Source organism: Squalius cephalus, assembly GCF_949319135.1.
Source record: "Squalius cephalus genome assembly, chromosome: 9".
Lineage (NCBI taxonomy): Eukaryota > Metazoa > Chordata > Actinopteri > Cypriniformes > Leuciscidae > Squalius > Squalius cephalus.
Genome location: NC_137130.1, coordinates 34,272,081 through 34,287,372, shown reverse-complemented (window position 1 = coordinate 34,287,372; position 15,292 = coordinate 34,272,081). Strand labels below are relative to the sequence as shown.

Here is a 15,292-nt window from a genome sequence, read left to right as displayed (position 1 = left end):
AAAATTACCCTTTAAAGGTACACTATATAATGTTTTGCCCTCCAGCAGGATACAAAAAAAAAAACTGCAAGCATTTTGCAGAAGAACATTGTTTTGGTTGTGCTTCGGCTCTGTGTGACTGTGCGGATGAATATGAGCCTTCACAATAGATCATGCTTTACAATGAACTCTGTTAGAGAGCTACAATTTACCTGTTCAGTAAAATACCTTACTCACGTGTTGAGCAATAAAAACGCCATCATCTTTGTGTCACTTTTACAACATTTCAAATCCCTCAGTTCTCACCATGTCTGAAAAGCCAAGCCAGTGTTGATTCTTGTTTTATTACGAAATCTGTTGTGTTTTCTTTTTGCCAGCAGACTCTCCTCTGTTCTGCGTGTGTTTAAAATGGGTGATTCCAAGGAGGATCAAGAGCTGCTCTATGTCAACCTTCTCTATTTACGGATATGACAAGACACGCACAGGCGAGTGACGCATGTACGCAATTTCGAGTGAAAACCATATCGACAGGTCTAAAATATATAATGAATCAGGGTAAGACAAAAACATATTTTGGAAAAATATGTATTGAATTATTATTTCAATTTTCTTAAATTCGAAAAAAAAATAAAAATTACATAGTGACTTTTAATCTAGAATTCTTAATTATTCTGTGGATTAAATGGCCATACCTGGTGAGAAAATTCCATCGCCCTCTCCATTTGGCCAACCAATAATCTCTCGCATTTTCTTCAGGGTGAGCTGTTCCATCAGTACAAACACTGGTGCAATCTCATATGTGAACCTGTAAACACACACACGCGCACACACACACACACACACACACACACACACACACACACACACACACACACACACACACACACACACACACACACACACACACACACACGCACACACACACACACACACACACACACTTCATTTCTACTCGTCCCACATTAATGAGTGTCTTGACGGCAGGAGGTAGCCTAATTCACTAACTGTACTGTATTTATGTAAGTCTGTTCAATCCATCACAGAATCATTCTGAGGCATCTTCAGCCTTTTAGCACCAGTCAATAATCCTCCGTGGTGATTAGCAATGATGAGCAGCTCATTAGTACATGCAAATGTCAGGTGCTCATGCAGTTCTGTCTAATCAATATAAACAGTACTGACATATAATTTACTGACAGCAGGAACATGTGCAAACATTAAAGGTGAAGACAAATACTAGGGGAGACCGGGGCTAGTTGTCACATGGGGAAATCATTATCGTAAATACTAGTTGTTTCCTAATTAAAAAATAGGACATGAACGCCTTCTCAAGTCAAAATTTGTATGCGAGGAGCTCGTAATCACAACTTCAGAAGTAGGAAGTAGAACATTTCCGATAGCACGTGAAGGCAGCATTAGTAACAGTGAGGTTTAGTGTCAAAAGTGCAATTCTCTAGCAGGTTTTTCTTCTTCTTGGATTTGGCATTTTTTGTGCCATCTCCATATTAAATTTTGTTTTTGTAAAAGCTGTTTTAAAGGTAGATTATATATGTCAACATTAATGTGTTAACGCTGCTTGAACAGACTTTTGTGCTTAAACGGACAAAAACTAAATTGTCAAAATTCCCATTTTGTTGAGTATCCTCATAAGCACAGTCTTAAATGAGCTAAAAAGTGTTAAATGAACATAAAGAGTTGTTAGAAAATAGGATGTGTGTCAGATCTGCGTCATGTGTGTCTTAAAGTGACAGCAGCCTAATAAGCCGGCATGTCATGTCATTAATGTTATCAAAGAACAAAAGGCGTTTCTCAATAAACAAGTACGCAAAGTTCAGATTTGAGTCCTTGGTAATTCGGACTTGCCAGGAATTCTACAAATGGAACAGAAGTGTTCTTGATAGCGTCACTCAGCTCTCTCTGACTACTCCGGTTTCCTAATTTTAGGTAACAATAAAACTAAATATGTTATAAAACACCACTCTGCCTCTTTTCGTTTTCTTAAAAAAAAAAAACGTAAATATATTAATAGTCACACAAATGTGATTCAGGCAACACCTACATTGATTATATTCACTGCTGCATGTATATTAATAACAAAATGAAATATTAAAAACAACCCTGCCTCTTTTTGTTTACATTTTAAAAATATTAAACATATTAATATGTTGTTCAGGCAATATGTGCATATGTACTCTGATTATCTTAACTGTAATAAAATTAAATATGTCATTAAACACAACCCTGTCTCTTTTTGTTAAATGTCAGTTTTAATGATCAATAATAGCTATTACAAAAGTATAAGTAAAAGGTATAAGATTCTTATACAATTAGAAATAAAGCAAACAATTCAGTCAAACGTACAAATTCAGCGCTCTAGTAGGCTACAATGATAAAGTTAAATAGCCTAAATAGAGGGAAGTACATCTGAGAATGAGGAGTAAATAATTTATTGGCACATAGTCTTCGAGCTCAAACATGAATTGGGGCTCAGGTCAGGAGGCAGACAGACTGGCTAAACCGACCGTCTGCTAGCGGCCTCGCGTCACTGAGGTCAGATAAATCCCATTACATAGAGCCTCTTTCACCTAGATATCATCATATAGAGACTGTGTCTGTTCCCCGAATTAGGAAATACAAAAAAGTTCCCTAAACCCATTTAAGGGTAAAAATTGTATTGATGTTCAAACTATTTAAAAACAAGTAAAATATAATACGGATGAACAAATGATAAAGCTCGGGTTGCTGAATATTCGATCCCTTACTTCAAAAGCACTTATTGTTAATGATATGATCACAGATTATAACCTAGATGTGCTGTGTTTGACAGAATTACATTACTTTAAATGAGTCCACCCCGCAAAATTATTGTTATAAACATGAACCTCGTCTGAAAGGCAAAGGGGGAGGTTTTGCTGAAATTTATAGTGATATCTTCAGAATTACTGAGAAGTCTAGTTTCAAATATAATTATTTTGAAGTGTTGGTGCTTAATGTAACACTATCTAATGTAAATGATACGTTTGAGATTTGTGCTGGCTACTGTATACAGGCCAACAGGGCACCATACAGACTTTCTATCAGAGTTAGTATTGGCTGCAGATAAAGTCCTAATTGTTGGTGATTTTAATATACATGTGGATAACGAAAAAGACGCATTGGGATTGGCATTAAAAGACATTGTTAACTCTATTGGAGTTAGACAACACATGTCAGGACCTACTCATCGTCGTAATTATACCCTAGATCTAATATTATCACATGGAATCAATGTTGATGCCGTTGAAATTCTGCAGCAGAGCGATGACATCTCAGATCATTATCTAGTCTCGTGTAAATTACATTTAGCCAAGGCTGCAAAGCTGACTCAGTGTTACAAATATGTTAGACCTATCACTTCTGCCACTAAAGATTGCTTTATTAATAATATTCCCGATCAGTTTCATCATCTCAGCATCCCGGATAGCTTAGAAGAACTCAATATTGCGACAGAAACTTTTGACTCTCTCTTTTCCAGCACTTTAGACACAGTTGCTCCATTGCGCTTAAAGAAGATTAAAGAAAATAGTCCAAAGCCGTGGTACAACGAGCACACAAGGTCCTTAAGAGAGCAGCCAGAAAAATGGAGCGCAACTGGAAGAAAACAAAACTAGAGGTATTTCGCATTTCATGGAAAGAGAGCACAATTGCGTACAGAAAGGCCTTAAAAACAAATTTTCAACCCTATTAGAAGAAAACAAACACAACCCTAGGTATTTATTTGAAACAGTGGCTAAATTAACGAAAAATAAAGCTCCAACACCGGACGTTTCCAAGCAGCACAGCAGTAATGACTTTATGAACTTCTTTACTTACAAGATTGATAATATCAGGGAGAAATGTATAACTATGCAATCATGTACTACAGTATCACATCAGGCAGTGCATTGTAGTCTCCCTGAGGAAAAATTTGATTCATTCGTTGCTATAGGAGAGGAAAAATTTTCTAAACTCGTTAAATCATCTAAATCGACAACATGTGTGTTAGACCCTATACCGACTAAGCTACTGAAAGAGATGCTTCCAGAGGTCATAGGATCCTCTTCTTAATATTATTAATTAAACTTGATCCTACAGAATTAGTTGAATAGTTAGTAGAATTACAGGCCGATCTTGAATCTACCTTTTCTGTCAAAGATACCTGTACTAGAAAAGGCAGTATCTTCACAACCATGTTCCTTTTTAGAAAGAAATGGTATCTGTGAGGATTTTCAGTCCGGATTTAGACCGTACCATAGTACTGAGACAGCTCTCATTAGAGTCACAAATGATTTGCTCTTATCATCCGATCGTGGTTGTATCTCTCTATTAGTGTTAGCTGCATTTGATACTATTGACCACAACATTTTTTTAAATAGACTCGAAAATTCTGTTGGCATTAGTGGAATTGCACTAGCATGGTTTAAATCATACATATCTGACCATTAGCAGTAAATGAAGAGATGTCTTATCGATCAGAAGTTCAGTATGGCGTACCACAAGGCTCAGTACTAGGACCGTTGCTGTTCACTCTGTACATGCTACCATTAGGAGATATCATTAGGAAACATGGCATTAGTTTTCACTGTTATGCCGATGATACTCAGCTGTATATTTCTTCACGCCCTGACGAAACTTAACAATTCACAAAATTAACGGAATGCATAGCTGATATAAAAAACTGGATGAATAGTAATTTCCTACTACTTAACTCTGAAAAAACAGAGATTCTAATTATTGGACATAAAACGTCCTCATGTAATAACCTAGAATACTGTCTAACACTTGATGGCTGCTCTGTTAAGTCTTCGTCGTCGGTTAGGAACCTGGGTGTGCTCTTTGATACCAATCTTTCATTTGAAAGTCACGTGTCTAGTATCTGTAAAACAGCATTTTCATGCGTTCATGACATCAAGGCTATATTATTGTAATGCTCTACTGGGTGGATGCCCTGCATGCTTAATAAATAAACTACAGCTGGTCCAAAACGCAGCAGCTCGAGTTCTTACCAGAACCAGGAAGTATGACCATATTAGCCCAGTTCTGTCAACACTGCATTGGCTCCCTATTAAACATCGTATAAATTTTAAAATATTGCTGATTACTTACAAAGCACTAAATGGTTTAGCTCCGCAGAACTTGAGCGAGCTCTTAACACATTATAGTCCTTCACGTCTATTGCGATCTCAAAATTCCGGCCAGTTAATAATACCTAGAATATCAAAATCGACTGCTGGCGGTAGATCCTTCTCCTATTTAGTACCAAAACTTTGGAACAGTCTTCCTAACATTGTCCAGGAAGCAGACACACTCTGTCAGTTCAAAGCTAGACTAAAAACACATCTCTTTGACCTAGCATTCACATAATACATTATAAACTTCTATAATTCAATGTTAGGCTGCATAGATTAGGTCAGCCGGAACCGGGAACACTCCCCATGAATCCTGATGTACTCGTTACATCATAAGAAGAATGGCGTCTACGGTAATATTAGTCTCTCTGTTTATCCCGAGGTTTACCGCAGTCCGCCGGATCCAGGATCCAGCAAACTAACTTTAGCTGTACAATAACTTTTATTCTAGAGCTGCTGTAAAGCCAAAACAATCTCTGTTACTTTCATTTCCTATTATCACTGTAAAGCTGGTTTGAAACAGTCCATATTGTTAAAAGCGTTGTATAAATGAAGGTGACTTGACTATTGATCAAAGGAGAATTTGGGCATGGACTGTGAAAGACATCATTAAATCTCTGACCCTCAGAGGTCAAACAAGGCCAGGGTATTCACTGCTGTTGTCCTCCCATCAATGAAGAACATCCCAGTGGACCAATAAAAATACTCAGAGAGTAGAATTAAACTTCCTTTTAGTTTTGTAATCTGACAATAGAGTCATTAGACCATTCCAGCCATCCGTGTCATTTGACTGTCAAATATTTCTCACAGATACCAGTCTGCTTTAGGATGAGTAGAGGAATGGATGGATGGTTACATAGGATGGATAGATGGATGAGTGTAAGGGATGATGGGGGTGTGTATTGTGTCGGAGGCTCAGCTGGCACTGTGTCTCAGCGTGTAGCTGTAAATTAGCCTTGACCAATGAGGTGTTACTCTACATTCTGGACGTTTCCATCTGCACGCTGTCTCAAAACACTCCGTCACATATCACTGGAGCTTTTCTGCTGAAAACTATTATGTTTTCAGCACACTCAGGTAAGTGCCAATCACAGGACATTTTATTCCAGTCTCCAGTGGAGCAACATTACTCTTTATATGCTTTTCCTAAGTCTTAGGCTTAGTTTAAATGTATGTTTTTGATTCTCTGTAAATGAAATGCTGCATCAGCACAGTCATGTTTTCTGTCAGCTGTGCATGATGTAAAGATGACTTTATGTTTAAACACTGTCACTGATGTCAATTTGAACGTTCAACAGCAAGCCAATGGAATATTTTCAAACTGCAATCTGTTTTTAAACATAGTTCTTTAAAAAAAATGATAACAGATCTAAAACTAAAATGAACTTACAAAGTTTGAACTTAAGCAGTACAATAAATGGTTTGGGCTAAGTTAATGGTAGAATTTTTAATATACAGGGTTAAGGCTTCATAACAAGCCCTGGGGAATATACGTGCAGTTCTGTCTTGCAAGCACTGTAAAACTTCATAGCCAGTGTAAATACAGTCTTACATGGTCACATTGCTAAAGGGGCTAATTTGGTCAAATCAATTTACTTCCTCAAATGAAATCCATTTTCATTGGTTGTCATGGTTATTCATTAGTTCATTGATTATCTGTCACCTGTTTCCTTTCAGCTCATTATCTTGTGTGTATATATTGCCCTCAGTTCTCTCAGTTTTTTCCTAGTGGCCGTTTCACCTCGGGTGTGCATTTTTTTTTCTTCAATAATTCAATGGACCGGAGTCAATTATTCAGTTTATACTTCGGTTACCACACCTCAAGACATTGTTCAGATCATGTTTTTCAAGGCATTTGTCAGGTTTTTGTCCTTAAAATGCTCATGTGTGTAGGACTAATTTCTTACACATCTAATCCCTCGCCTCCATTACTAGCTCTAAAATGACGTTTTGGAATTAGCAACGGAGACTTGAGCCATTGATAGCAGATGAGAGAGAGAGAGAGATAGATAGATGTTACACGTGTGTGAATTACCAAAGTATGTGTGTCTCTTAACAGTGTTCGGGAGCAGCGTCTCTACTAATCTGTAAGTTTATCTGCTTCAAGAACAGCGCCGTTATTTCCTCGCTAGAGAGAAATGTCATGTAGCTTTAAGTTTCTAAACGGTTTTACTGATAAAATATTAGTTTGTGTGTGCGTTTTGAGTGGGAAAAAGAGCGGGAGAATGTGCTGTCCGTACATAATAAAATGTAATTTTGTGGCAAAAAACATGGAAATAATTTGTCATTTTTATCCTGTTGTTTACTATATTTATTTGCTGGATCAGTGTCGCTGTGGGTTTTGTTTCTTTTGCTGTTGTTGTCTGTAAGGACCTTTGAAATAACTGAAACAATTTGGCGAAGTGATATGTAATGCGGTCAAGACCTGCGCACCTTAGAACATTCATCAACCAATCAGAGTCAAGCATTCAACAGTCCCGCAGTATAATGAATGTTTATCCTGCTAAAGATCCGTCATCTTGCCTTGCCTCGTCATAATTTTCATCGAAACGTTACAAATCACAAGTGAATGGAAGGAAGCTGGAACTCACATGTTAGTGTTGGCAGTGGAGGTTAGCCACTCTCCAGCTAAGCCAATGATGTCTAGACCTGAAGACAACTGGTTAAAAAACCTTGGGTGACCTGCAGGGAAAGAGAAAGGAGGAGAGAATGTGATACTGATGCTTTTTTTTTACAAGTCAACAGGACTGAAAGAGCATGTCACCTGTCCGGACTCCGTATTTGAGCGTGTCCCTGCAGTCCACCAGGATCTGCTCCAGGCTCTCGGGCTGATCACACAGCTCTAAGTTGAAGCCCTCCATGCCCTCCAGCAGCTGGTGCGGATGATGGAAGTCCAGCACTTTTGTGGATCTGTCGAAGGTCTTCCGCACATAATTAGTGAGGATCTCCACCACCTCCAGCAGGAACTGCATGGTGTACTCCTCTCCATTTTTAGCAGGAAGCAGATCTGTGACAAATTGTGTTACACAGTTTTATCAGTTAAATTGCTGTTCTACACAAATGTTGGTTACACTTTATTTTAAGGTGTCCTTGTTACAGTGTAATTATACATTTAAGGAGTAATAATAATAAACTACTATAGGGTAAAGGTTTAGTTTAGGGTTAGTTGCATGTAATTATGCATCATTTATTACTATTTGTAACTACATGTAACAAGACACTAAAATAAAGTGTTACCCAAATGTTTTTGTTTTCTTGTTATATGTAATTATATGTTATTGTGTGTCATGTGTAATATGTCATTATATATTTTGTGCAAAGCAGAATATTTTAAATGAAAATAATGTTACAGGAATGTCATAAAGGTAATTCATACAAAGCATTTACATAAATGTAAATCATGGTGACATTTTTGTCAAATCTTCTGGCAGAAAGATATTTTACAAATCATTTAAGGAAGAAATACACTGTCAACACAGACTCTATAAACAGATCAAGTTTAAGAAGAAAGAATCTACTCGAACTACTTGTGAATTTACTTTTGGTTTGGCAAACAGACTTTTCTAGGCCCATGCTTTGATGTACTCTAACACTCTCTGCTTTTAAACCATGGAATTTCATTTTTGAACCTTTTTTAATTTATTCTAAAACACAAATAACTTTAATATAAACATTTTCTTCTAATATAAAGTATCCAAATGCAAATTCTATTTTCTATATTTTGTACAATGAACAGTTCTGGAATAACCAGAAAATAGTTATTTTAAAAGGCAAAAAAGAAACGTTTTCGTTTCGCATGCAGGGAAAAAGAAAAAGCCTCACTTTTTTTAAATTTAACCCACAAAAGATGCTGGTATATAGTATAATCACCATTATGCACAGAAAACTCTATGTAAGCTTCAGGTTGCCTAATAACTGTATGAGGATTCTGCAGAAAAAAAAAAGTTTAATGTATACATTTATTTGTGGGCTTGATAATTGACAGAACGCTATTATTGCTGTTTGTCAAACCAAAGGCAAAATTGTGGTGCTACAGTCACATATGAGAAAATATTGGTATTTTTTTTAACTCTTTGTTTTATTACTGTTTTGTATTGTATTATATTTTGTACTGTCTGCTACTGTTTCTTCTCTCTAATGGTCTGGAAATAAAGTTGAGTCTCTCACCTCTTGCGTACAGATTGGAGAAGTCAGTCTCTGTGCGCCTGAAGCCAGACTCTCGCTCGTTGTCCCGCGTTAAAATGCTCTTAGGCTGCTGATCGTTAAAAAACCCGACAATTCGGCTCTTGTCCTCAACATTATTGTTCTTCTGCAAAAACCCTACATTATTACACACAGAGGAAGACTGAAATGAGCGACCCCCGTTCCCAAACATTGCAGCAAATAATTGAACACAAATGATTGAACGTCTCTTCGAGATCGGAGCAGTTGGGCTGTACTGTCCGACTCATGTGTATTTATGGCACAGGTTATCAAGGGGGAGGTCACCACTGATGACATCAGAATAACAGTGATTTAGATGCCCAATGAACCTTCATCATCATCATCATCATCATCACCACCACAGAGAAGCTGAAATGAGCGCAAACTGATGATGTCAGGGACCACCGCAGCTTATACATGCTAAAACAAATAAAAATAATTTAATTTTGTATAGGTTAGGTTTTAACAGTAGCTAAAAAAACAACAACCTAAATATCTATCTGAGAGCAGATTTTAAGATCTCAACACATTGCATTAATTATAGAGGAATTCGATTTATCACAACGTCAGATTATGTCCTTAACAACAGAAGCTCTTTCCATCCGCATGAACGACACAGCAGATTGTTTCATTCTGTCTTCTGCTGCAGCTTCCTCATTCTCCTCATCTTCATCTTCATCAGCTCAATATGAGATCATTCAAGCGGTGCTTATGAACACTCTTCTCTCTACACGGCAGTGAGAGCGACATGAAAGTAGGCTATGCCAAATCAACCTATGGTAAAATAGCGTAATATTTCATTTAAATCGTTTTTCAGATAGGAGGAAATTGAATCCATGTTATTGTAATTTTAAAGGAAGTGTTATTTATATTTGACCATTTATATTTAGGTCTACATATTCCATTCGTCTGTAATGAAACACAACCATAAACCGATTTATTATAGCACGACTAATTCATGGAAGACCATTTCTTTTGAAAGCATATGTTATCTCGGCAAAACAGAGGCTTGACGAATTGCCATTTAATAGATTTCCATTGAGAATAAATTCTCTTGGGACACAGGGTGATTTACCGGCTCACGTCTTAAAACAATCGCCAAAAAAAAGCTATTCTTTCACCTTTTCGAAGGGATTTTCTCTTTAAATCATGTGATTATGTTTAAGCAAATGAATAAACATTAAGCAAATTCTCTAATATTCAGAATGTTATGTTTTTTCCCCCATCGGTGGGTTATTTAGTCTGCAGAGCATCTTCGGTGTTTCGGATGATCAGCATGAGTCACACACTCACCCCTTTAAATTTGGCTTTAAAAGGAAACGCATTTGCAGGCTTCTGCTCCATTCATGCTATAATTGAGGTAGGCTAATTGAGGTGCTGTTGACTGTCACTTTGGTGACAGAGCTGAAACCACCAAAAGGGGGCGCTACATGACACGTCTGCTCATTAAAAACCAATTAATAGACATAATGCATACCGTATAATGCAATAGTTTATTTTTTTTTATTTTTTTTATTGGCACAGTATTTCAAGCCTATACAAACCCCAAAATACCTCCATCTTAGTCACTGATTTGTTTATAAAGGAGTAAAAAAATAAATAAATAATGTTTTCAACTTACCGCATATCTTCATTCCAAGTTTCCTTGTACATCCATGAGCGACTCCACTCCAGTCATAGTCTACGGGGAGGAAACGGCGGAACCTCTAAAAACCATCTTCTTAAATTTACCCAAGCGGTAAATGCGCCATCATTTATGCTACTAATATGAAATTAATGTGGGCAGCTAAACATAATTCACCAGGCTAGATCAGGACAGGAGCCTCCATCTGGTGCCGCCCCGCCCCTGCGGCCCAAACCCTGAGTTCAGCCCCATTTACCAGCGCGTTATCTCTGTCGGACCACACACACTCCCGCCACATTCTCCTCACAATGGCGAACTCCTCTATTCCTCTCAGGAGCATTCAAACGTTTTCAACTGTTGATGTATAATTGCCATTGGTATAAAAGTGGCATGTAGGGAAAAAAGGATTATTTGAAATCTGACGAAATTATATATTTCTAAATGTAGGCTAATCTTCACAAATGTCTAAAACAATAAAAAAATAATAATAAAAAAAAAATGGCCGATATATTTTAACCACTTTATGGACATATTATTCTGAAAAGTTTGACAGACTTAAACATTTCAAGTTCAAGAGGATAATTCTATTGAATGACTATAGAGATAATTTTTCGGTTTGGAAAATGTAAAAAAAAATATATATATATAGGCCTAATAAATAAATAAATAAATAAATAAATATGTTTTTTTTATACTCTACTTTATATTAACCCTGACCCTAACCCTATACTTTATAGCCTATTATTAAAATATATAGCCTAATTGAAGACTTCCGAAGTCCGTCTGACATTTTTCTTTTAAATTGGCATTTTTATGTTTTAATTTTACTCTTATCAGTGAACGTTTTTGAAAATAAAAGGCATTTCAATAACTGACTAATAACCAATTTATTGTCATTAAATTACCGAACCCAGGACTTAATAGGCTTATTTACCGTAGCCTATAGCCTACACGAAGTCACAATATGCCGTGACTAATTTTTGAAGAGCCGTTTCTGTCCCTGTCATGAGGAAAGTCATAAACAGAGCGCGCCTCCGCCATCACACAGAAGCGAGCAGCGAGACATTAGTGCTGATTTACACAATTACAGATGCACTTCATACAATTACACACTTCTACTGACGACAGACTCGCTCCTGTTTTTTCCTTGTAGACCGAGATGACAAAAAATATTTATTTCAATACTGACGCTATAGAATTGTCCTGTATTCATAATGATGATGATAATAATAATAATAAGTAATTTCAATGATAAATAATTGTAAATAATACATTTAAAATAGCCTAATATAATAATAATGATGATAATAATAATAATAATAATAATAATAATAATAATAATAATAATAATAATACATGACAGCAATACATGTTCTAGCAAGTCAAAAATGTATTTAAAACGGATAATGATGGATAAGAGTTGTGTTTTCTAATTGCTGTGAGCAGGTGTGTTTACTGTTTACTGTTTACTGTAAAGGCCATCAGCAGTGCTGACAGCAGCATCGGCCTGTCTGTCTGACTGCCTGACTGCCTGACTGCCTGTCTGTCTGTCTGTCTGTCTGTCTGTCTGTCTGTCTCTCTGTCTGTCTGTCTGTCTCTCTGTCTGTCTGATTGACTGCCTGTCTGTCTGTCTGTCTGTCTGTCTGACTGTCTGTTTGTTTGTCTGTCTGTTTGTCTGTCTGTCTGTCTGTCTGTCTGACTGCCTGTCTGTCTGTCTGTCTGTCTGCCTGCCTGCCTGTCTGTCTGTCTGTCTGTCTCTCTGTCTGTCTGATTGACTGCCTGTCTGTCTGTCTGTCTGTCTGTCTGTCTGTCTGACTGTCTGTTTGTCTGTCTGTTTGTCTGTCTGTCTGTCTGTCTGTCTGACTGCCTGTCTGTCTGTCTGTCTGTCTGTCTGTCTGCCTGCCTGCCTGTCTGTCTGTCTGACTGACTGACTGACTGTCTGTTTGTCTGTCTGTCTGTCTGTCTGACTGCCTGTCTGTCTGACTGCCTGTCTGTCTGTCTGTCTGACTGACTGTCTGTTTGTCTGTCTGTCTGTCTGTCTGTCTGTCTGTCTGTCTGTCTGCCGGTCTGTCTTTCTGTCTGTCTGACTGCCTGACTGCCTGTCTGTCTGTCTGTCTGTCTGTCTGACTGTCTGTCTGTTTGTCTGTCTGACTGCCTGACTGACTATATGTCTGTCTGTCTGTGTGTCTGTCTGACTGCCTGACTGACTGCCTGTCTGTCTGCCTGTCTGTCTGTCTATCTGACTGTCTGTCTGTCTGCCTGTCTGTCTGTCTGCCTGTCTGTCTGACTGTTTGCCGGCCTGTCTGTCTATCTGACTGTCTGTCTGTCGACTGTATGTCGACTGTATGTCTGTCTGTCTGTCTGTATGTCTGTCTGACTGCCTGTCTGTCTGTCTGTCTGTCTGCCTGTCTGTCTGCCGGTCTGTCTTTCTGTCTGACTGTCTGTCGACTGTATGTCTGTCTGTCTGACTGACTGTCTGTCTGTATGTCTGCATGTCTGTCTGTCTGTCTGTCTGACTGTCTGTCTGTCTGTCTGTCTGTCTGTCTGCCTGTATGTCTGCATGTCTGTCTGTCTGTCTGTCTGTCTGTCTGTCTGTCTGTCTGACTGACTGTCTGCCTGTATGTCTGCATGTCTGTCTGTCTGTCTGACTGACTGCCTGTCTGTATGTCTGCATGTCTGTCTGTCTGTCTGTCTGTCTGTCTGACTGTCTGACTGTCTGTCTGTCTGTCTGACTGTCTGCCTGTCTGTCTGTCTGACTGACTGCCTGTCTGTATGTCTGCATGTCTGTCTGTCTGTCTGTCTGTCTGACTGTCTGTCTGTCTGTCTGTCTGTCTGTCTGTCTGACTGTCTGTCTGTCTGTCTGCCTGTATGTCTGCATGTCTGTCTGTCTGACTGACTGTCTGTCTGTATGTCTGCATGTCTATCTGACTGTCTGTCTGTCTGTCTGCCTGTCTGCCTGTCTGCCTGTCTGTCTGTCTGTCTGACTGACTGTCTGTCTGTATGTCTGCATGTCTGTCTGTCTGTCTGTCTGTCTGTCTGTCTGTCTGTCTGACTGTCTGTCTGTCTGTCTGTCTGCCTGTATGTCTGCATGTCTGTCTGTCTGACTGACTGTCTGTCTGTATGTCTGCATGTCTATCTGTCTGACTGTCTGTCTGCCTGTCTGTCTGACGCTCAATGCTGCGGTGATTTGTTGGTCCTGACGCGTAGCGAATAGCGCCGTTTTCCCGCCTCGCCGACAAGATTAATGACGTTGGCCACAAAGCAAATAGCCGGAGTGAAATAGCGGTTTAAGGTGATGGACCTACTTGACGAAGGTGGCCGTAAATCTGTCGAGTTGGGATCCGGATCGCCGCCAGAGGAGGAAGAGGAGGAAGAGGAGGGTGCCGACGCAGCCATCACCACAAGTGTTCAAGTCCTCAATCACTTCCAGAGAAACTGCTCCTGTTTCAGCAGACAACACAAGTCAAGCTGACTCTATAGGGGAGATTCACGAGGGATGCAGCAACACCTGCAGAAGCAATGCTTCTTTATCATTATTACATTCAAGCAGATTTTACACCTTAAAGCCCAAAAGAAAACATCGTTGGTTTCAAACAGCCTGTCTGTGGCACTTTATTGTTTTCTTTGACATTTCAAACACTTTAAGTTCTTTAGGTTGGAAATAGAGTCCTGGAAATAGAGACCTGGAAAAAGTAAAGTGCATTAGAACAGAACCTTAACAAAGACCCATTTCAGCACGAAGGATTCTTTCAAATGAAAGTATTAAAATCGTTGAACCCTGAATGAATCCTCTTTTCTAACAGTCTACACACACAGGTTGCCGAGCCCTTAATTAGTTTTTTTTTTAAGCTATAACTTCGCTAAATAAGTCAGATAAGCCAAGAACAAACAAACCCGTGATAATTGTGTTTTGTTTGTTTACTGAGAACGCAACTAAAATAAAAGTTATTTATTGGAATCTGTGATTCCACGAAGAAACTTCAACATCCACGGAACCTTTCCATCCCACAAAAGGTTCTTTATAGTGGAAAGGGGTTCTTTAGATTTGGTTCTTTTAAGAACAGTTCACTGAAAGGTTCTTTTGGGAACCCAAAATGGTTATTCTATACAATCACTGCAAAACCCGCGTTTGCGACCTTTATTTGGAAGTGTGGATCAGTAGGCTAGATGTCAGATCCTTTTAAGACGTCTGCATTGAAATAATCCCTGTGAACTGAAACAGGGCTCTGCAAGTTTCTTTCTCAGAAATGGATTTGGCTCATCATCATGCCAATAATAGGAATCACACAATGTCATGATTAATAGCCCAAACACGTAAGTATTGATTAAGAAATGGTGC

The 15,292-nt window shown here is 38.5% G+C and overlaps 1 protein-coding gene across 3 annotated transcripts in view; it reads right to left on the bottom strand.

Annotated features, from left to right (window-relative positions):
- gad1a (glutamate decarboxylase 1a) overlaps nt 1–15,292 on the bottom strand; it is a 47,548-nt gene that overhangs the window by 31,531 nt on the left and 725 nt on the right. For 2 of the 3 annotated variants that reach the window (XM_079881336.1, XM_079881335.1), the window contains 6 exons: nt 14,259–14,461; nt 10,951–11,010; nt 9,294–9,446; nt 7,891–8,133; nt 7,718–7,808; nt 672–784 (listed from right to left, as the gene is read on the bottom strand). In XM_079881336.1, coding sequence (XP_079737462.1) covers nt 672–784; nt 7,718–7,808; nt 7,891–8,133; nt 9,294–9,446; nt 10,951–11,010; nt 14,259–14,349 — 751 coding nt within the window. In that variant the 5' untranslated portion in view covers nt 14,350–14,461. The remainder of the gene's footprint in view (nt 1–671; nt 785–7,717; nt 7,809–7,890; nt 8,134–9,293; nt 9,447–10,950; nt 11,011–14,258; nt 14,462–15,292) is intronic. The other variant, XM_079881337.1, reaches the window with a different exon arrangement.